This window comes from Barbus barbus (genome assembly GCF_936440315.1).
Source record: "Barbus barbus genome assembly, chromosome: 12".
Classification (NCBI taxonomy): domain Eukaryota; kingdom Metazoa; phylum Chordata; class Actinopteri; order Cypriniformes; family Cyprinidae; genus Barbus; species Barbus barbus.
The window spans coordinates 26,040,603-26,063,748 of record NC_136740.1 but is presented as its reverse complement, the minus strand read 5'-3'; the positions used below and the strand labels follow the sequence as shown (position 1 = coordinate 26,063,748).

Sequence of the window (23,146 nt, the reverse complement as noted above, 5' to 3'; positions counted from 1 at the left end):
GGAACAATCTACCTAACACTGTTCGGGAGGCAGACACACTCTGTCAGTTTAAATCTAGATTAAAGACACATTTCTTTAACCTGGTTTACACATAACACACTAATACACTTCTATTATTCAAATCCGTTAAAGGATTGTTAGGCTGCATTAATTAGATCAACTGGAAAAGGGAACACCCATAACACATGATGTACTCGTTACCTTTATCATAAGAAGAATGGCATCTACGCTAATATTTGTCTGTTTCTATTATGTTTCTCAGTCCGTGTCCGGATCAGATGGTGGATCGGCGCCAGGAGATGATGTATGTGGCCCTGATCGTCGGCGGAGGCCGGACACCTGGATGAGCCCCGGGGACATATCCCCAGTCACCGTAGCCACCAGATCCAGTCTGTATCCAGATCAGATGGTGGATCAGCACCCAGAGACGACCTCTACAGCCCTGAACGTCAGCAGAGACCAAGACACTGAGATGAGCGCCAGAGACAGATCCCCAGTGAGGACCCCGCCACTTAGACAGCCATCGGGAAAGATCACTGGAACCAGTTGAGCCCTTACAATCTGACTTTGCTGCAGTTGGAATTGAACTGCTGGTTCGTTTGGCCAGAGGAGAACTGGCCCCCCGACTGAGCCTGGTTTCTCCCAAGGTTTTTTTCTCCATTCTGTCACCGATGGAGTTTTGGTTCCTTGCCGCTGTCGCCTCTGGCTTGCTTAGTTGGGGACACTTCATTTCCAGCGATATCGTCGAGCTGATTGCAAAGGCACTATTTAAACTGAACTGAGCTGGATGATGACATCACTGAATTCAATAATGAAATGCCTTTAACTGAAAATCTTTTTTTTATCTTTTCATTTTACATTATTGACACACTATTTTCCTTATTTTATATTGTGCAGTTGCTTTGACACAATTTACATTGTTAAAAGCGCTATATAAATAAAGGTTTATATATATCTATATAAATATATAAATATATTAGGTTTATAAAATAAACCCTAACCCTAACCCTAAATAAAATCTGTTACTGATCAGTAACAGATTTTGGCAATCTCTAATGTACTGTCAGATTTGATGGCCATGCTGTATATGTCTGTAGCTGCACACAAATGCATTTTAAAATACAGATAAAAGGTTTAGACATCATTAGGGTCACAGATTTCTGTAACCTACACTGCCTTGTCCAGTTTGGTGAACCTTCTGCATCTGTTCTCATTAGACCAAAATGCTTAAAACCAAGGAGGCCAGACATCAGCAGAGTGAATTTGGGTAAAATTAAAGCCATTCTGTGTAAAAATAAAGAGGGGTAATAGATTTTGGTAACTTTTTAATACTGTGCTGTTGGATGTATGTTGCTGTTCACATTAGAGTAATATGCTTTCTAGGGTATAAAACAGAGGAGATTAGACATCTTTGAGGAGCATTAAAGCCATTCTTTATTAAATAAAGGGTAACAGATTTTGGTAAACTATGCTGCCTTGTCGAATTTGCTTTAGCCCAGTACTCGGAATTCGTGTTCTGCATTTAACCCATCCAAAGTGCACACACACAGCAGTGAACACACACACCGTGAACACACACCCGGAGCAGTGGGCAGCCATTTATGCTGCGGTGCCCGGGGAGCAGTTGGGGGTTCAGTGCCTTGACCTCAGTCGTGGTATTGAGGGTGTACATTCACTCCCCCCACCAACAATCCCTGCTGGACCTGAGACTCAAACTCGCAACCTTTGGATTACGAGTCCGACTCTCTAACCATTAGGCCATGACTCCCCCTTCTATGTCTCCATGTGTTTGCAGCAGATCAAAATGCTTTCTAAATTATGAGAACGCTGAGATTAGATATCACCAAAGTGAATATGGCTACTATGAACGTCAACAAATCTCAACGCATAAATAATCAGAAAGGTGAAACTATTGAAAACAAAAATATTGATATAAAATAATGATAGACCGAGCTATAGAGCTTGGGAAGCTAAAAACATTATTTCTTGGAAAAGGCACGAATTTACTGCACCACTAAAAAGATAATGTATTAGTTGCATGGATGTATGAAGGTTTTTTTTTTTTTTTATATATAAAAGATGACAAATTGTTTCATTGATTTACATTTTCATATGTCTGTTAACCCAATAAATACATAAATAACACTTCTTTCCGTCAGGGATTACGTGATGAAGTGAAATGCGCTGAATCTGTTTTCAGACCTGCTTGAAAGAACAGCATTAAAGTATATCCAGCAATTCTCCAAAGCATCAGGCCTGTTCTTGAACCTCTCAAAGTGTGAACTGATGTCCATCAAAGAATGTAATTTGTCAGAAATTTGTAATATTCAAATCAAAGATCAAGTATCTTATTTAGGTGTTATTATAACAAAAATTATTAGAAAGAAGCTCCTTAAATTTTAATCCATTAATCCCTAATGTTGTTTTTGTAACAATAATATTACAATTTCTGTAACTATAACATCATGAAAATCCCTGTCAAATGATCTTTTTCATAGGTAAATGTTATTAGCTTGGTCCCTCGTTTTTAAACACAATTTTACTCGTATCTAATCTGGAATAACAAGAATCTACTGTATAAACACAAATCTCTTTTTTTGAAAATTGGTTTAAAAATTGTATTATTTTTGTGTCTCAACTTTTCAATCAAAATAGTTCAATCTGTAATTACTCTGAGTTTTTAGCGAAGCATGGAGTTCCTGTTAGTCTGAAAGAGTTTGCAGTTGTTGCTGATGCAGTGTCACATGAGTTCTCATGCTTTTTAGAGCTCTTTCTTTTCCAATCTCATGTCACTCAGTGGATCTTTATAAAAAAATTGTTTGAAAACAGTGCCTTTCGTCCAAGTCAAAAAACTATAAGAAAATTAGAGTTTTGTTTCAGATGGAGTCTATTTCTGAGCCTTATGTAATCTTTTATTGGAATGGTTTCGTAAGGGATATTCCCTGGAAGAAAGTTTGGTCATTATCTCACAAATATTTCATTACTAACAAAATGAGAGAAACTGCATTTAAGTTGATTCATAGAATTTACCCGAATAAGTGCTCTCTTAAAAGACTTAAGAATGATATTAACACCAACTGTTCTTTCTGTTTAGAAAACAATGAAACTTCTTTACATTTATTCTGGAATTGCTCTTACACAACATCATTTTGGTGTGACATTCATGACTTTATCAAATGTTATGTGAATCCTAATTTTGAGTTTACTTATAGAAATGTCATTTTTGGCTTTCGTGAATGTGAAAAAAACGTGATACTTATTTCATAAACCTTATTTTCCTGTTAGCTAAATATATTCATAAATGTAAATGTTCTAAATGCAAACCTCTTTTTGTAAGATTCAAACTTGAAATGAAAATGTATTTTAAAACTTGAAAGCGATAAGAGGACTGAAAAACTGAATGACCCTGGACTGTTGTTGTGATTTGACGATGATTGATTTATTGTTTTTTTCATGCATTCCAAAAAAAAAAAAAAAACCTGCTCGAAAGAACCGATTCGTGGAAATGAGTCGGTCTTCATCACTAGTGAAACAGGCGACAGGTGCATTAATGACCCATTTCAGCTCTGTGAAATATGTCAAGGTTACCAACACTGTTTGAGTAAAATAGCGACTATTACCATTTCTTTGATGCCGTTTAGCGATATGAAGCTTTATTTCCTAGTAATATTTACTTTACTGGTCTTTTCTTCCACATATGTGCACGCGTTACGATCTGCGTCTAAGCACGCGAGCTCAGCACTGGACGATTTCCACAGATCTGCTGTCAAAAGTCTCAGCTCGCCATATTTACAGCTTCCCGTTTTCCAGCATTCAAGAACCCCCCTTTTTGGACAAAAAACAGTTCTCTCCGATGCATGGATCAGGCCGTGAACAACTGCCCGAGGAGACGAAAGAAATCCTCACCTGAGGCGTCGCGTCGCCGCGGGCGATCACACGGAGTAAACGTCGTTTGCCAAATGAAGAAAATGATCGTTAAAGTTCACAAACACATTTTAGGCATCGACGGCCTTCATTCAGAGTTAAAACTGGGAACATGCGACATCAGCAAGACTACAAAACACTATCACGTGTTTATTTACGACATGGACAAGTGTGGAAGTGAGAGAAAGGTGTGCTTAGCTAATATATTTTTTCTTTAGTTTCCTCTTTTTTTCCCCTCCTAAACAACAACGTGCAGTAAACTGTAATGAAAATTATATATAGCCTATATATGTATTTGTACAGCCAGAATGTAGGTTATGTCTGTAATCTATTACTTTGTATAATTTCAAGCAATAGGGGAGAGTGGGGATGGTTGCAACATGGCTTATTGCTTCAATCAGGAATGAGCTATAGTAATGATATTCATACTGCACATGCTAAATCAGCCCCCCATTCTTCCTGGATGAAATTAGGCACGTGACCATTCCTTTTACCAAAAATCATTTTCATGCTAAAAAAGTATTTTTTTTAATTATCAGATTTTTTTGTCATACTGTCTAAGATGTTTGCATGAAGCATTGTAAGAATGTATGATTTATATCTGCGTTTTCTTAGCTTCTTGTGTCAAGCTATTACACGAAGTTTTATCGCAGCCGTCCCAACATGCTGTCCCTTATCACAACATTGATACACTTGGTTAACTGCTAGTTGGTCAAACTAGTTATTAAGACAGTGACTAAGTGCATGCAACTGGCCTTAGTGCAGTAACCTTTCACAGATGTTAACAGAAGTAGGCTATAATTAAATTTTAGTGTCTTGATTCTGATTAAATTAATATTTTGTAATATTTAACCAAGACAAGGTTGTTACATGTTACTTGAATTTTTTTTCTTCCATTTGCTATTCTTTGTTTTTATACAGTCAATTTAACCATGTCTATGCACAAATAAAATAAAGAAACTTTTTTTTTTTTTTTTTTTTTTTAAATTAAATTTTTTTAAATTACATTTTAATGAATGTTACAACTGCCCCTGTGGACTGTTGCAACCATCCCCTGTTGGGGGTCAGTTGCAACATTTGACTTTGTCTATTCAAGTATAAATTGTGTGTATATAATTATATGTGCACGTGTCAAAGCAATGTGGGTGAGTAGCCAACTGATGTTGCTTTATTGTATTCAAATTCTGGCTTTAATGCAAACAATCTCTGAAAAACTAAAGGAAATGCAAAAAGTGTAGCAACCGTCCCCACTCTCCCCTATGTTCATAAGGCTTTGCAAACATTATTTAACCATATATAGATCTTGTAACCAAACCATCATGAAAAAACTTGCTCTCTCTCCACATAGATAGATAGATAAAAAAAAGAATGGTATGAAAAAAATGTCTAAGAATAAAAGGAAGGAGACGCATGCATGATAGTGCTAAGGCTCAAAAATTAATCAACTTGGGGTTTAACTTGATAAACTTTGCTGTGAAATGATCTTTGTCTTTTTGAATGCAGTTAGTAAACAATAGAGTAACATATTCCAACATACTGCGCTACTCTCCAGTGACGGACCTGGGGCCAATCCGCCGTGCCATGCCTTTCTCACTACCTGTTGAGTGTCACTTTTATAGGTAAATCTGTCTTTGGATGTACATATCGATTATGTGTTGATTGCACTGCAAAAAAGGCTTATCTTTCTTAGTATATTGGTCTCATTTCTAGTTGAAATATCAAAAAATTTACTAGATTAGCAAAATTACATAAAATATTTAGTCGCTTCCAGAGGGGAAAAAAAACTAAATTAAGTGCGTTTTGCTTAAAACAAGTAAAATGATCTGCCAGTGAGGTAAGTAAAATATTCTTAAAACGAGTATTCCCACTGGCAGACTGCACTTAATTTAGTTTTTTCCCCCTGGAAACAAGACTTAATATCTAATGCTATTTTGCTTATCTAGTAAATGCATCTTGATTTAAAATTTGTTTAGATATTTTGACTAGAAACAAGACAAAAATATTAAGATATGCCAGTTTTTTTCAGTGTATGTGTGTGACTGTGTTCCACTTGCAGTACCTTTTTGTATTTTGTTCCTGTTAATCGCTGATTTACTTTTTTAACAATCTAACCCCCTTTATTTTTTCTACAGATATCATTACTCATACAAAATTGGTGACATACCACAAGTCAGATATCAGAACTACTTCAAACCCCTGAGAACTGTGGACAGTGTTGTACTCACATCCCGTGATGGTAAAAAATATTAGGCTTGACTAATAAGATGAGTGCTCCATTCTATATCAGTCAATGAATCATCAGCATCCTGTCTTTTAGAGCTGTGGAGAAGGTTATCGCCCACCGAAGAGTGTACCATTGATCACCCCATGTACTTCCAAGCAGGACCCCCTCTTGCTGAGGACGAGAGGCTGTTTGTGGATTCCTGTTTCGTGACTATCAGCAGTTCTTATTTGTTCATGCCACGATTTACGGTCATTGAAAACCATGGGTAATACTTTGTTCATTTCGCCCTTATTGTGCCTATACTGTGTCATTTTTGATAAGCAAATTTCTAAGGCCTTCAAATTGTCAACATAATCCAAATTTGGATGGATAAACTGTTCAGCAATCTACTAACATGCCTTCTGTTGTGTGAATGATAGCTTATACTTTTTATAAATAAAAGGCCTTATAGTGTAATTGCAGAAACATCCAGCTTCAGGTTGTGGTACATGTGTCTGTCATACAAGAATATTTTAAATTTTATTAATATTTAAAGATTAATACTTATAGGGCTGAAGAAACTTAATTTACTTATCAATATCAACTTATTTATAATTTTTTTTTTAATAAAATGTGAATATCAAAGATGATACATCAAGATTTTGAGGAACATTTAATTTTACACTCCTTAAGGTCATTGCACACCGAGTCCGGAAATTTTTGCATGCGTTTTTCAGTTTTTTTGTATTCCTCATCCTTTCCTATCAAAATGCATGCATCGGAAGTTTCAAACCAACATCAAGTGCAAAGTCCTGCACTTACAACCAGTCAATAAAACGGTATATGGCATTTTGGTTGTACCGTGAGTCTTATTTTCAGAACTGAACTAGTACTAATTTGGATAATTTCTTCAGATGGGAAGAGTTATACGGTTCAAATGATGCTTGCCTCTGCTGCGACTCCACATGTTTTTCTTCTGAATCTGACCTGTCTGGTAAGAAATGTCAAGTGATTTTAGGACAATTTGGGGCAGAGTGTGTTGTTTGAATATAGATCTTTTCATAGCACTGCATTGAGAGCAAATGCAATAATGCTTGCTAAGATGTCAGGAGAGTCTTGCCACATGGGGGTTTTATAAGATTTTAGTGAACCTGTTCTCCGACTTTAGAATCTCAGATTTATGTCAAGCCCTATTTTATGAATTCATTTACAGTGTCAGTAAGGTCATCACCAGTGAGCCCTGGATCATGGAGTCTGATTTGGAAATTGTCGAGGAAGAGCAAACATCTCCATTCATGACAGAGGAGGTGGGAAGAGGTTTTGTTGAAGTAATAACCACACAGACAGCTGAGATTGGACCTCGTCATTTTGTGCCAGACCCGGCTGTGATGAAGGAAGTCGACAAATTTGTGGAGCCACGCAGAATATTTGAGGAGGTATTTGGATTGGGTTAAACAAAGACATTTATGATTTTCAGTTAAATTGCACTTGATTTGTTAATAAATACATGATGCACACTTTCGAAATTTGCTCTTTTTTTATTTTTACCCTTTTAGCTTTTTGTAGTCTTTTTTTTTTTATTTATTTTTTTTATAACGTATCACTAAAATATGGTGCGAGACAGTTGTGCCTTCGGAATTACTGTAAATAGATAACAAAGCACCCAATAACTACACTACACTACACTGCAATACACAATGGTCTTTAATAGTGAAAAAAGGTTCTTTAGATGTTATTTTATATTCCCCAAACTAAGAAATAAAATGGTTGAGCACAAACATTTTGAAAGGGATGTTCTTTGTAATGGATAGATTGTTGGTAATGTCTATTTAATTTGTTTTTTAAAAAAGGACAGTAATAAAATTCACAGATGCATTAAGTGAGCTACATGTTTTATTGGTTTGAAATATAATGTTACACTTAGGGGAGTGATGTTATTTGATATAAAAAAAAAGACTGTACAAAGCACATGCTTACAAAGGAATATTACATTTTAAAACAGAAATGAGTATGCATGCTTTTGGGGAATGTCAGAGCAGTGTTTTCAATGCCTTATATGAAACATGCAAGACCTATTTACAATTTAACTCAGAAGACGTACAGCTTTGTTTGATATGCGTTTATATACTGTACAAAAAAATGCAGTGATGTGGAGAACTTGATGTTTGGTATTGCTACAAAGGTTTTTGCATTGGATGAAGATCCCCGAAAAGTCATTTTGTTGTTGCTGTTTTGTTATACTCTGTTGTCATATGAAATCCAGGGCTTTATAATTAGACTTTAGTAATAAGAGTTCAAATGAGAGTGAGTGCTGGGATGTCGTGGCATGGGTGAGCTGGGATAGACCACTCCTGTTGCAGAGTTCCAGTAGGTGGCTGGAGGCCCAAAGAAATTCCCAGTGGAAACAGGCATAGGGGTTGAATGAGTGCTCATGAAGTTCATTTTTGGCTGGTGGCTGTGGTAGCTTTGCACATACGGCACTTCGGCCTGGAATTTGAGCACGCTCCCTTCTGGAGGATGGTTTTGGTGGGCTTGGGAGATACCCTGGAAATCAAATTTGTATGCATAGCGTTTGCCATGCACCTTGGTCATGATGTTCTTGTCATAGTAGTAGCGGAGGGCCCGGCTGAGCTTGTCATAGTTCATGTTAGGCTTGCTCTTTCGCTCCCCCCAGCGCTTGGCTACCTCGTCTGGGTCGGTCATCTTGAATTCACCGTTAGTGCCCTCCCAGGTGATGATGGCGGCATTGTTGCTGTCAGACAGCAGCTCCAACAAGAACTGCCACAGCTGGATCTGACCAGAGCCTGTGTGAAAATAAAGTGTCAAATTTTTAGCAGCGGATGGAAGGGCTTTTTAAGGCAGGTTATTTTCTCCAAATGTGACCTTTTTAATGTATTTTGTACACAGAAACAGAATGTGGGTCGGTCAGACACCTACCCACAGTCCTTTCAGTGCTGGTGACGGGCAGGTTGTTAGAATTGTGTTTGGTCTGTCGGGTCTTGGTGTGGAATGGTTTCGTTTCTGTGTAAAGAAGGTCGGGCAAACATCATACTAATAGTCATACTAATCATGATGTACTTGGTCAGATTTATTTTTATTTTTTACAGGCCTTCAAATCTTTTTGTTTGGGGTTAGTAAGTGTTTTTTTTTTTCTTTTCTTTTTTTATGCACACCAAAGCTGTATTTGTTTGATCAGAAATACAATAAATACAGTAACACATTTTGAAATATTACAATTTAAAATATTGGTTTTCTATTGAAATACATTTTTAAAATGTAATTTTATTTCTGTGATGGCAAAGCTGAATTATTCAGCAGCCATTACTCCAGTCGTCAGTGTCACATGATCCTTCAGAAATGGATGATTTGATGCTTATATTATTATTATTAATATTTGGTGCTTATTTTATATATTGTGGTAATAAAAGTACTAGTTTCTTTAAAAAATAATCTAACTGACCCCAAACTTTTTCATGATAAATGTATGGTATTTAAGTTATTTAATTGTAATGAAAATATTATTTTATTTAGCCTTAGGCATGTTTAATGTCCAGATTATATTAACAACAGGAATTCAGTTATTCAGTTATCATATAACTGATATAACTGAACACATATATGGTCTAATCACATTTATTATTTAATTATAAAAGTCTGTGCATCCAAAGATTACATACCCTAAAAAGGCCACATTTGATGATAATTTGACAATGATGCTTATACAGTTTTCTGATTAGTCACTTCTTACCTGGATTTGCAAGACGACTGCTGATGGGACCTAATGCTTGGTAGGGGTCTGCAAAGATGGAAATGTACAATACTGATCAGATATTTTGAGGTTATTAAAACCAATTTCATAGAGTATTAAATTAAAGGGGCACTTGTTGACCTTGTGGAAGTCTTGGTGGAGGCTCTGTAATTCTGGTGTTGTGCTGATGTTCGATTGGAGAACCTGTGATTTTAAAGAGGTGAGTTTTGGTTTTTTACATTTTTTAATCATGCAATATAATTATGTAACATTATGATGTTTTTGTGAATGTAGATCTACCTTTTGGGACAGCTGGTAAGGCGCTTGAAGACCAACTGTTCCTTCTGCCGATCTCCTCAAAGCTGTTTTCTGTGCCGAGGCAAAGTCAGATAGGAGCAGTTAACAAAAGGGAGATTTTACAGGAAAGGATGGCTTTAAAGAGTAAGGAGAAGGGCAGCCGCAGAAGGAAGGAAGCACTGCATTAAAAATCCCTAAGGAGAAACGCAGGGCAGAACAAAGCCACCAGCAAAACCGTAAGAAGGCTTGAAGATGGCACACAATTCCTCAGGGCGATTGTCCTTTTGTTCTAACTGATTCTCTTTACCACAGAATAGTCAATTGTATCCTAACCTGAGCTCTACACCCCTTACTTCCTGTCCTGATGCAGCTGTTTCCTGTCTGAAAGTGCAACGATTCAGAAACTTTGCAACACTTGGGGCAAAATTCATTGAAGAAACACACTACAGTCCTCATAGGACCTCTCTAGACTCAATCTTAGCCATTGGCATTATATCAGTACAATGACTTATTGGAGTAAGAAAATATTTCCGGTATTTTTTTATTCTATGGCTGTATAATGGGAGATTTAAAGGAATAGTTCACCCAAAAAATGTATTCTCTCATTTACTCAGCCTCAAGTTGTAGTATGGAAAAATACAATGGAAATTTATGGCAACCGGCAACTGTTTGGTTACCAATATTCTTAAAAATATCTTTTAGGGTGAACTACCCCTTTAAGAATTTTAGTAAAGCTAAAAATAACCATGTGACTTATCATCGGGCGGAAACCGCATTATGATCCAATACGTGTTTAGTAAGTAGTTGCGTTGATTAAAATTAATAAGAAGAGTATTATTAGGCACACACTTTCCTATAGTTCACTGGAATAACTTTATGATCATTACAGTTACAAGAAACGTCTCATTTTGGTGCAATAATATAAAATGTGCTGTACATTCAGACAGAAGTTGCTAATTCAGCTCATCCTATCAGAAACAGTCAGAAGAACTTTTATCTTATAAATAGAAGTAAAAAGTTTGACTTACCAGCTTTAACCTGTAGTCTAGGCTGTGGTTGTGTATTGGTAGGGGTTGCGGGGTAGGAAAAAGTGGGGCTACCTGAGTAAACCATAGTAAAGAAAACAAGCCCTCTTAATTTACTGTATATATAAATAGGCACAACGTTTTCCACAATGTACTAACAATGCATTTATAAATTGAAATGATTAAAGTCGCTTTATAATTTTTCCTGATGTTTTCTTGACCAAATTAACAATTAGTAATGGCTTATTCATATGGAGTAACGGGCGAAGTTCCTTACTCTCCCGGAGGTAGTTTAGATGGGAGAGCAGGATGTCTGTATTGTATGCAGTAGTGAGACGCATCATGTCCTCTTTGGTCATTTTGCAGAGCGCTTTTCCATCCAGGGTATGGAAGAGAGACCCGTCCACATCGGATAGGCTATATTCCTTTATTGCCCACTCTACCCACTGCCTCACATGGTCTTGTGTCCATACTTCTGGGTCTAAAACAGGACAGAAGCAAGAAAAAAATGAGGAACAAGTGCTTCAGCTGTGACAGGACTTATCAGAGTTCAAACATGATGTACAAAAAAGTCAGTGCACTCTCTGTTACTGCTCTTAATCTCAGTAAGATAGTGCTGATACATCTTTTTGTACATCAGTAAGGGTTTTGGGTCAAGGGGTCATGGTTTGGTGTATGTATGCGTGTGTGTGTGTGTGTGTGTGTATATATATATATATTTTTTTAATTTTTTTATTTGGGGTGTAATGGTTCACAAAATTCACGATTCGAATAGAAAGTGAAAGTAAAAACGTAATGACGGAGCTTTTGAATCTGACTCCGCTTATTCTCTCAGAGACGAATCTACTTCAACATGCTGATAATGGTATAGCCTATAGCTGTTTTCATTTGTTTCCTTTATATTCCTCTTGTGGTCCACACATACTGAAAAAAAAGATGTATTTCGTGTTAAACAGGTTGTTTTTGAAAGTCGGTGCTTGAAATAAAAGATTTTTATTTCATTGATTTTTATTGATGACTGCAGTGTTAATATTTGAATTATAGGACTATAATTCATTGTAGGTAGCCTATAGCCTTTTTAAAAAATATTTTAATTGAGGAGTAGCCTAAATATAGCCTATAATCTTATCCTCGCAGCGCATCAGTTATGCGTTAAAATTAATTGTACTTTTAATTTAATAATAAAAGTAACTTCATAATAATAATAATAATAATAATAATAATAATAATAGGCCTAATAAAAATAAGAATGTAACATGCCTACATTAATTGGAAATGCCAAATCCTCTTAAGATTGCCAGTAATTGATGTTTTTGACAATATCTCTGGCTATCGTCGATACAAGATCATGTTCCATGAAGATATTTTGTTAATTTCCTACTGTTAATATATCAACTTAATTTTTGATTAGTAATATACATTACTAAGAACTTCATTTGGACAACTTTAAAGGTGATTTTCTCAGTATTTAAATTTTTTCAAATTTAATTTAATCCAGATTTTCAAATAGTTGTATCTCAGCCAAATATTGTCCGATCCTAACAAACCATACATCAATGGAAAGTTTATTTATTCTGCTTTCAGATGATGTAGAAATCTCAATTTCGAAAAAATTGACACTTATGACTGGTTTTGTGGTCCAGGGTCACATATTATCAGAGACGTATTTTCCGAGGAGGCAAGGGAGGCAGTGTCTCCTCAAAATATTAGATAAGAAATAAATTTGTAGTTAAAAAAAAAAAAAAAAAAACACGCCAAAATTACAAAATCTGCTTCTCTCTCGTCTCCCATGCTCCCATTGACTTTTAACAAACCCCCCTAAGCATGTGGATATACATCCGTAATAAAACACACATGTAATAAAAACATATATAAAGAAGGGCTTTTATACACACACACACATACATAAAACCTGTAAAAGCCCTTCTTTATATATGTTTTTATTACATATGTGTGTGCATGTACGTATGTTATCGATCATTGTCATTGTTTATTTGATATTTGAATATTGTTATATATATTATATAATATAAATAATTTAACCATTGCCTGGTTTATTTTTTTAGAGGATTTTTCTCTGCCTTTTTTACGTCACAGCTCAGCTGCATTGAGATGAATGGGAATGCTATCGGAAATGTTTCTCCACATATTATAGACCTCCTGTTGTAAGCCATCATACTCTCTTATTTGTCCTTGAAATATGACGCCATATCCGAGAATTATGAGCATTATAATTGTTTGGTCTGGGTGACTCATGTGGAGGTATCCTATACACTCACTGTCGCACAATGCATGGAGAGACTCCACCGCTCTGCCCTTTTAATAATGTTACGACGACCTTCAAAACGCCTCACTGAAGATAACTCAACTTCCTAATTGGTTTGGGAGTAAAGAGTGATTATCTCTGTTGGAATCTGTGCAGTCATTTGTAGTTTAGTCTGCTGGGTTACTGGGATCTACCAGAAGGAAGCACATCAGTGTTTCTTTTTTTTTTCTTCTTCTTTTACAATGCTTGTATTGCAAACTAGCCTTTTTTCCCACAAAGCACAAGTTCCTAAATGATGCAAGAGCCTGTGGCCACTGCATAATTACCACACATCTTTTAGACATCTATACATCCTCTCGTTTTAGAAATTGGTCAACTGCAGACTAAATCTGTCAGGTGCTAAACTGCTTCCCTTTTTACGAGGCAACATTACAGTCAACAGGTGTTAAGTATCTATATACTGTTGTGTATTTATTCATATATTGAATTGGCTTTTAATTTAATATTTTTAGTTTAAGTACTTTTAATTTAGTTGCCAAGGCAACATTTCTGATTGTCATTAAATTTTCAGCAGCCATTATTTCAGTATTTAATGTCACATGATTCTTCAGAAATCATTCTAATACACAGATTTTTTTCAGGATTCTTTGATGAATAGAAACAAATATAAAATAAATGTTTTGTTATATATGTCTTTACTGTCACTTTTGATTGAATGAATGCATCTGTGCTGAATAAACTGAGTAATTTCTCAGTGTATGTTGCATACAGTATATCTCATTACAAAAATAAAAAGTTTAAATGCATTTTCGTGTTAATACAAAAAAACAAAAACAATCAGATTTTACTTTTCTGTATAAACAACAGTGAAACATTTGATCACTTTTACTACAGATCTCACCCGCTGGTACAATGACCCTCTTCTCCTCTGTGGTGCTGCTGGGTGGGGTGGCAGTCTGTGGGCTGCTCCGTGGCTCTGGGTAAGAGGCCTGGTAGGCCAACGGTCCCCCATCACTGTTACTCATGTGTCGGGTCCTTTTAGTCACACTGCAGTCCACTGGGGACTCACGGCTGTGGCATGCATGAGAGAAAATAAGAAATGGAGAGCTCAAATGTTTTGGTTCTAAATGCTCACGGTTATGATATTGAAAATTCAGATGTCTCCTGGAAATGCATATCGACAGGTTTGATCAGTGATACTAAATGTCACTGGTTTCTTACATGTAATGCAATATGGTGAGTTGTGAATGAGATTATATTTCACAATGCTTGTCACGTATGACCTGTATTGACTAATTTGATGGTGCTTTTCTTGGTGCTTAACGGCATGTGGTCACTGCGTTGTGTGGAAAAGAGCCGCTTGGACATTCTGTGAAACTTCTCCGTTTGTGTTCCACAGAAGAAAGAAAGCCATATGGAGTTGGAATGATATAAAGGTATGTAAATGATTGACAATTTCTTTTTTTTTCTTTTGAGGGAAAGAGTCCTACACTTTTACATATAAAGGTTCCAAAAGGGGATTTTCACAGTGATACCTTTGAAGAACCATTTTTGGATCCTCAAAGAACCTTCCAGTGATCAGTTGTTCTCAAAAGAACCATTTTTTTCTTAATGTGAAGAACATTTTAGAAACTTGGAACCTTTTTACAGTATAAAGAACCTTTTGTGCGTTGAAATGTTGCTTCATGGAACCATAAATACCACTAAAGAACCTTTATTTTTAAGAGTATAAATGGAGACTTGGATCTTCTGACATCAAGGTTTGTTGACCCACCTGGTTCCGTTGATGTGTTCTGCTCTCTTTGCAGGGTTCTGTGTGGCTGATCCGGTCCAGTCTGGCTCAGTGGGTTCTACACTCTCTTCAGAACCCTGTCTGAACACTGCAGGCGAGGTGATCTCTCCCTTCATGTGCATGGCCTGGGGACCACCGAAGGGCGACTCGAATATGGACTGGTTTTCACTCACCACCGATAGAGCTTCCTGTGAAGTATACAACACACACTGGTTATGTAAACAAAACACTTAAAGTCCTTGATTTAAGTGAACAACAAATTATAGTGTAAGAATAGAAATAACACTTAATCATTTAGTCAGTAATTCCAGAACAGGGATGTTACGGGTTTCCGCTACTATCGCTATGCTATGATTTTCTAATCAGCAACTGATTTGGAGCATGAACTTGAGGTTTATCTGGACAATAAAAAAACTCTAGGGAGGAACTACACTAAAATAAAGGTTCTTTATTGGTGTCTATTGCTCCATAAAAAAACTTTAAAAGTCCTTGATGGTGGAAAAAGGTTCTTTTAGGTTATTAAAATATTCTTCACATTAAGAAAATATGGTTCTTTTTAGAAAAGTTCAGTAAAAGATTCTTTGTAGAACCAAAAATGCTGCTTCTGTGGCATCACTGCGAAAACCTCATTTTGGAACCTTTATTTTTAACAGTGTAGAGCTAATAGAAATTACCTTTAATAATTCAGTGTTTGACTAAAAAAAAAAGCTATACTAGCTAGAGTCTGAAACCTTATAAAACTATAAAATTTGCATCAAAATTACTTATATGCTCTCTTATTGTTCAGCTACAGGGGATTTTAATTTTTGAAACTGAAAAATAAGTCTACGTTTAATAGACGTTTAGGGCGTTTTTTTCAACTTCCAGGTAGATATGACTTGGCACAAGAGTCAAATTAGAAATTGAGACATCATCTGTGCCTTTTCTTCCTGTGTTAAGGTAGTCTGCTCTCGAGCACTCTGGTCTAGGTGTGTCCCTTTGAAACTTCAAAAAGATGTTTTAAACATTCAAATGTATGTAAGTGTTTGTGCATGAATAAATGTTTGTGTTATAGTTGAATTCAGGGAGCTTGTTTAGAGGGCTTTAGTATTGTCTTTAGAGCTGAAATACGTCAGCACTGAGCTTTTTCGGTGGCTCACAGGAAATCTGGCCCCCATGTGCAGTGAAACCTTTTGGCATGGGGCATGAGATAGGAAACAGAGGAGTGGTAGAAATGTGGGTCATTTAAAGCTGAAAAACAAATTTGTTCTGAATGCTGTTGAGGGTCACCAAACAGGGAGGAGGCAGCATTGTAGGGTGCATTCACCTGACCTGAAGTCTTGCGAATTTGTTACAAGAATCCGTTTCGGTGTTTAGTTGAAGTGACTGGCATTTACAGATAAAATTGCTTTTTGATGAGATAAAGTTCAAAGGATTTTATATCATGATTTCAGATCAAGACTACCAGGGAAGAATGTTCTCTTATGGCCCAAACAAACACCAACTACTTTGGGTTGTGTTGATAATTCAGAATTAGGAGAGCCTGAATTTGAATTGAACTAGCAGAATAAGAATTTGAATGCAAGGAAGTAGAATTACAGTGACGTGAAATTCAAAGAAATTCACGTGACACATTTTTAACTGGAAAAGCTAAGTCACGACAAACCTGTTGATGAATGTTGGCCTCACTCTGCTTTGTTTGAAAGTTTAAAAAGCTTTGCAGTTTTATAGGGCTTGCGGATGGATGGATTTGTTGTTGCAATGTGAATTGCCAAACCGAGTGACAAATCAATATTACTGGTTTCTCTTAAAATATCTTACATTTCTGCTAGTAATAATTCACTATAAATATACTGCCACAAATTTGAATCATTTCTAGCTCTCCTATTGAACTAGCTGTGAATAGCTCTAGCTATCTCACACACTATTATAAAGGCCATGAAAAGTCCTGCTCTAGTAGAGAAGTGAAAGCGAGCTCAAAACAAGGCCAAGCTGAGAACTCAAACCGTTTTCACTGCCTAGTCTGTGTGCGTTTGCAAGCGTCAGTGTCTTGTGTATACACATACAACAATAAAGTGCAATCCACAGCCTTAATTTATGGCACAGATGAGGCTGAATGTGATGCTGCTCTGAGAGATGACCTGCACTAAGATTGCATTGCATTGTCCAACACCATTTGAACACTCACTTATTTAAAACAATTCATTTGGATCCGTATACAAAAAGCAAATGTGCTAGTTGGATAAATGATGTATTCTGCATCTTCTTTTTTTACAGCAAGCTAAACTGCAGCTAGTGAAACAGTTGGTATTTCATTCTGCAGTTAAAATTATTCTGCACCTTTTAAACCACAACCCCGCACACACAGTACTGCTCTCTCCTCCAAAGTGATGAACATAAACATACTCTACCCTGGCCACCAATGCCACAACTGACTTCCTGTTCAATGAGTTTCATATGCTGTTCTGCTAAGAAACCAAATGCAGTATTTTAGCAAACATAAACTGCATGCTGTGTGCAAAGTGTCAGAGTCGAGGTCAGTGAGATTAATGTGCATCTCACATCAAAAACAACACATAGAGATGCACATAAACAGTCATGCTATTGTTGTGCCGCCCTTCGCACCGCTGGGTGCCTGTGACATTCGTGCAGTGTTTTCAAGTCAATTGCAACAGACCTCCATTTGGTCTTGTGAAAGAAATTCTCATTTTGTCACAACAGAACTTGTGGTAGAGCAACACAGCACAGAAAAAAAAACCTTGGTGCTTTTAGGTTTCAGAGGTTTTGCACAAGAAACTAATCACGCAGTATATAACCCTCAGAGGGCGGAGCTCACTGCAAATTGATTCTGTGATAATCCAACAGATTTACTAGATTACCACTGGTAAATCTAGAAATTAGATGAACATTTTTAAAGCTGTGCAGGTTTGAATCTGATGCATGCTAGTAAAAGAAGCACAGAAGAGCAATGTGGTCAATCTTTGGTAATGAAATCGGGTTATGAAATGTCCCTTTGCTTATTATCATAATGGGACGTTGGGTAATATGGGACACATAGTCTGATCTGCATATTTCTTTCTCTAGCACAATTGGCTTTATCATATTCTAGTTGGTTTCGCTGCTGTGAAGTCTAATTTGTTTATCTGAAGAATTAGTGTAAATCATAGTAAAATTCGGAATCCAGACATGCAAAAAATACTGTTACTGTACAAATTGTGCAGTTCCTTAAATGCATTAACTCAGTATTCTTATGCATTTTATAAAATGTTTAATTTGGACTATTTGCCATATAAACCCATTTAACAACTATATAAAAATAACTGTCATTAAGGCACATTATTAGGGAAGACAGGGTTATTATAATTGTATATTTAGCACTAAATTATAAAAAAATTACTTGCAGAAATATTTCAAATATTAATTAATAGATATGGAAATTTTATAGGTTTGAGATATGATGCCAGAAAAAATATATAATTCATAAAGGTGGACACATATAGTACTCTACTAAGAGAAAAAATAGTACAACATTTTTCTGCAAAATAGTATTAGTTTGGTTTGGTTGTATTTTCTGTTTTTCTTCTAATTTTCTTTTTCTCATTTAACTGTGCAAACCAACCCCACAACCTGGGGATGGTGGACACAACTTCAGTCATGAACGAAAGTTAGAAAATATTTTTACATTTGTTTTGTAGTGTCTGTTTTTAACCCAAGAGTTTCCTCTCCACACGGTTGAGTGATTCTACTGCTTGTTTCGCCAGAGATAGGCTAATCAAGACAGAATGAAAAATGTGCCAACCAACCTCGATCTCACCGATCACTGAGATAATGTGCAATTTTTCCTATTGCTTGTATCTTATTGACTGATAAAACTGCAGTCACTGCATTCTAAGAAACAAAATACAGCTTTGATAGGCCTATTTAACCGCAGGAACTAAGCTGAGGGAATATTTTTTCGTTTGTTCGTTTAATTACTCCTATATTGCTAAATTATTCGTTAGGCTACTACCCAAATTTGTCACTATAATAAAAATAAATTACAAATGATAAAGTGCCTATGTAAATGAATCTACTATAATTGAATCAATATTATCATGTTAATATAAATAGTAATAACACCAGTACTAATGTTAATTTTGAAGATATATTAAAAGCTTTAACGCACGAGAATTCGCGAATGAATCACATTCGAGCTCGAAGTTTCACAGTTATGATGTTAGTCATGTTCAGTTTGCGAGAGTGAAGGAAAGCAGAAGTTGACGTTAAGGCATGCTGATTTTGCAAAGAGACACGCAGCTGCGCTCTGATCTGCAAAAACACTTGTGGTTTTCACAAGTTTTAATCGGCAACATCTTGCAAGTGGAGATGGGGGCGCTTCTCTGAGGAGAGCCTGCGTTAATACAAGACGCAGCAGCGCATGGAGACGCACCACGTTCCAATTCGCTTCAGTTTATTGCCCGGCTAATTTAATTGAAATGTAGAACAATGCATTGGCATTGCACATCTATGGAATCAATTTTGTTTTGTCAGTCTTTGTTGCCTTTTTTTTTTTTTTTGAGGAGGGACTGCGGAAGTGTGTGCGGAAAGTCTGAGGTTTGAGACAGGAAGCCTGCTCAGCTCTGATAACGACACCTGACAAGCGCCCAGCAATTTGCTATAAATTATTCCTTCAAGAACTAAATCAGGCATGGAATAACTACAAACACGACACACAGGAATGCAACTGGCTACCCATCTGCTCTAGTTTACAGAGGGGATGTATAGTGATCATTGCATGAAAGGACAACACAGTTTTTGCAGAATTAACAATAAAAACAACCCCAATGCGTCACATTCAAAGTTGTTCGCCAAATAAAAAAAAAGAACATAGTGAGAAATTAGAATAGGCCTATATTTGAGAAATATTATTCTTGCACGTTAAAGAGCGCTTGTTTGAAGACCATGACTATTTAAAATAAAATATAGTGTTATTTGGATACAGATGAAAATATGGATGCACTTTATTTTAAGGTGTCCTTGTTACAGTGTAATTACACATTTAAGTCTACTGAGTAATACTAGCCTAATTAACTACATGTCCTTACTATATGGTTAGGGTTAGGATTTATCTTATTTTTATGGTTAGGGTTACTTGCATGTAATTATGCATGATTTATTGTTATTATAATAGTAAGTACATGTAACGTGTAACAAGGACACCTTCAAATAAAGTGTTACCGAAAACATTTAGGCTATGTAAATAATACAAATAGCCTATAAGACAACAACTAGTAAACAGTTGACAACAGTATTTAAATAACATCGAAATGAATTTTAGTACGCAGATAATGACTGGGATTTTAGCGATGTTAGTCATTTTATGATTAATTTGTTTGGTTTATTTCGTTTTGTTTTTTAATGAATGTAGCTACAGTTTAAGCTCCCTAAATTATTCGAGGTTCTAGTATAACTAACTAACTAACTAACTAACTAACCTACCACTCGCTTAGCTAATCTTAATCAACATTATGTAGCTTTACTGAAATGTTTTCAGCATGAATAAAACAATTAATGTATTATAATATTAACTGTTGCTTGGCACCATTTTCTGCCATGACGTTACATCCAAATAAAACTAAAGAAATCAGAATATGCAGTTTATCACAGTTGATATGCATTAATAAAGTTCTTGCAAAGTGCCATGTCAGATTTAACCAGTCAAAATTATACAAAACAAAAAATAGACTACTAGATGTTTTCGTTTTGTGATTTTTAAAGTCTCCACAGTATACCTTGTTGTTGGCGCCATAAAGCCACCTGCCTCGAGAGCACCCCGCCATAATTGTGCCATATGTGAAATTCGGTACATTGTTCTCTAGTTTGCATTTGCGTGAGTTTTCGTCGTTCATAAGATAAGTAGAAAGTAGGTTAACTGCATGTACTTAGCTAACTTGGATAGATCATCAAATATGTCATTTTGCCTCCCAGAACGTAACTGTTCAATTTTTTTTAAAACAAATGGAATAACAAATTTGTGCATACCCTCTCGCGCGCGCTGTGGACACCATTTCGTTTTTTATCTGAGTCTAAATGTTGTAGCGGTTTCTTGTGTTATTAAAGAGCCGACATTCAACCACGAACGGGAAGGAAGAGGAAATTTTGTACAAGAAGGAAAGAGTGGGGACCTGCATCACCGCCTTGCCTCTCTCACCAGTAGACGCGCTAACCGTGTGGGTGGTTGCGCACTCGCTACTCATTTTCAGAACAGACAATAAACCAGATCAAACGCCTACCTTAATAGTACAGTCCATTGCAGATTTCTGTGGCGTTCATGAAGAAAATACTTTGGTAAACTTAAGCTATATAAACCCAGGTACTTTGATTACCCAGCTGGAACGCATCGACTTCTGTGCACAGGCGCATTTAGTCATCGGCGCAAACCATACTATTTTCGCTTAGACCATAACCGGATGGCAACGGTTTTTTTTTCTTTTGAGCTCTCCTTTCTAAAATTGGGAAGTGAAGTCACACAAAAGCATCTAGCTCTGTTCCTTATTGGTGAACTCTTATTGCACTAACTCCTCGGAATATTTGTTAAGCCAAAACCTCCTGCTTAAAATTCTCTGATTATAATGAGGTTTTGCAATTGAACTAATTTACTTTTTCCATTTAAGAACAATATAGAACAATTTGTAAAAATTCTTTATTTGCGGTGAAAATCTATTAAACGAAGATCTGCAACCTTGATTTGTAAGCTATGTAAACATTTTACCTTAATCCTTATTTTTACCACTTATTGCAATTTTATGGTGGCCCTATATTTTTTTTCACCCTTTTCTTTGCTTTTTTATTAGCATTTAAGAATAAGAACATAACAGGTATTAATACATAGCCTACGTTTTATGTTATTTACCTTGATTATAGACATTTTACCTTATCTTAAAACAAAACAAGACAAAAAAAAAATGCAGGAAATGGCGCCTTAAGTTAGAATTCTCAAACCACAAGCGAGTGAAACACGGTATCAGTATCCTAAATCAACAGCTGCGTAAAAGCTCTTCAAAACTCTCGGAACTGAAGAGAATCCGTTCCGTTATGCGCATATAGTTTGTGTACCATGTGTCCTTAATTAAGAATAAAAGCAGATGATCAGTAAACATTACTTTATAGTTTAATCATTAATCTTAGTTATTCTGAAAACAAATTTTAGTAACAAGAAGAGATGTTAGTGTTTAAATGTTTTTATAGCCTACTACAAAAAAATAAGTATTTTTTAACATCTCTTCATGTTGAATTTCGAGACAGGGTGTGCGCATGTGGAGGTGCCATGGGAATTTAACACTGATTGTATCCTCTTCAGTGAGCAGGCTCCTTCAATCACGACTCAAGCCTTGCACGATTTGGCAACTTACTTTTTCCAGATGTATTTTTTTCTGCGCGCCGGAGGAAAATGGCCTGAGGTGTTTGTTTATACAAGACCCTTGGGTTGGTCTTATCTGTCCGAAGCACTCACGCCGTGATTCAGGCCTCCTCGACTCGGAATTTTACAGGCCATTGTTCTCTTGAATGGCTTTTAAAGATACGAACTCCATTAAAGTCAAAGTAGCTTGTTCTGATTGATCTTATTTCTAACTTCCAGTTTGAACATTTCTCCTCTCGTCACTTTATAAGAATGTATTTAGATCTGTAAGTGATGTAGACCCCAACATATTAGCATGAACTGTTCTAGTTTCAGCTTAGGCCTGTAGGTGTAGACATTTATTAATGTAATTTATTAGTAGTATATTTCAGACAAATATGGATTTAAGATGTATAATTTGTATAGGCTATATCGTTTCCTAAGATCTAAAAAAAACAAGTTATACGCAAGACAAAGCGAAAACGCGATTTCCTATTTTATAAGTTAACATGATCTGTCAAATCATCATTATAA

At 36.1% G+C, this 23,146-nt stretch overlaps 1 protein-coding gene and 1 pseudogene across 7 annotated transcripts; one reads left to right on the top strand and one right to left on the bottom strand.

The window, feature by feature from the left end:
* Window positions 1-3,645: 3,645 nt before the first annotated feature.
* On the top strand, window positions 3,646-7,581 carry LOC306878574 (annotated as a pseudogene). Its single transcript has 5 exons — window positions 3,646-4,112; window positions 5,428-5,543; window positions 6,057-6,160; window positions 6,242-6,413; window positions 7,341-7,581. The product of its transcript is annotated as an uncharacterized misc_RNA (transcript).
* Window positions 7,582-7,944: 363 nt separating this feature from the next.
* On the bottom strand, window positions 7,945-21,688 carry LOC306877778 (retroviral integration site protein Fli-1 homolog). Of its 6 annotated transcripts, none has more exons than XM_079429741.1 (10): window positions 21,507-21,688; window positions 15,238-15,443; window positions 14,365-14,534; window positions 11,475-11,678; window positions 11,201-11,272; window positions 10,176-10,244; window positions 10,017-10,079; window positions 9,876-9,923; window positions 9,065-9,148; window positions 7,945-8,931 (listed from the first exon to the last, which is right to left on the bottom strand). In XM_079429741.1, the coding sequence occupies exons 1-10, from the start codon at window positions 21,522-21,524 to the stop codon at window positions 8,408-8,410; spliced, it is 1,458 nt and encodes a 485-aa protein (XP_079285867.1). In that variant the 5' UTR covers window positions 21,525-21,688; the 3' UTR covers window positions 7,945-8,407. The 6 variants fall into 6 exon arrangements, with proteins under 6 accessions (XP_079285867.1, XP_079285870.1, XP_079285866.1 ...); XM_079429744.1 differs by lacking the exon at window positions 21,507-21,688 and adding an exon at window positions 21,256-21,422; XM_079429740.1 differs by lacking the exon at window positions 21,507-21,688 and adding an exon at window positions 21,006-21,378.
* Between the last annotated feature and the right edge of the window lie 1,458 nt (window positions 21,689-23,146).

Excerpts from the sequence above, each read along its gene's own strand:
- LOC306877778 (XM_079429740.1), bottom strand. The coding sequence starts at position 21,122 with ATGAACGACGAAAACTCACGCAAATGCAAACTAGAGAACAATGTACCG. Across the intron at positions 11,679-14,364 it reads GAGGGTCATTGTACCAGCGG|ACCCAGAAGTATGGACACAA; the intron begins GTGAGATCTGTA and ends GTCCTGTTTTAG. Across the intron at positions 10,245-11,200 it reads TAGACTACAGGTTAAAGCTG|AAAACAGCTTTGAGGAGATC; the intron begins GTAAGTCAAACT and ends GCCTCGGCACAG.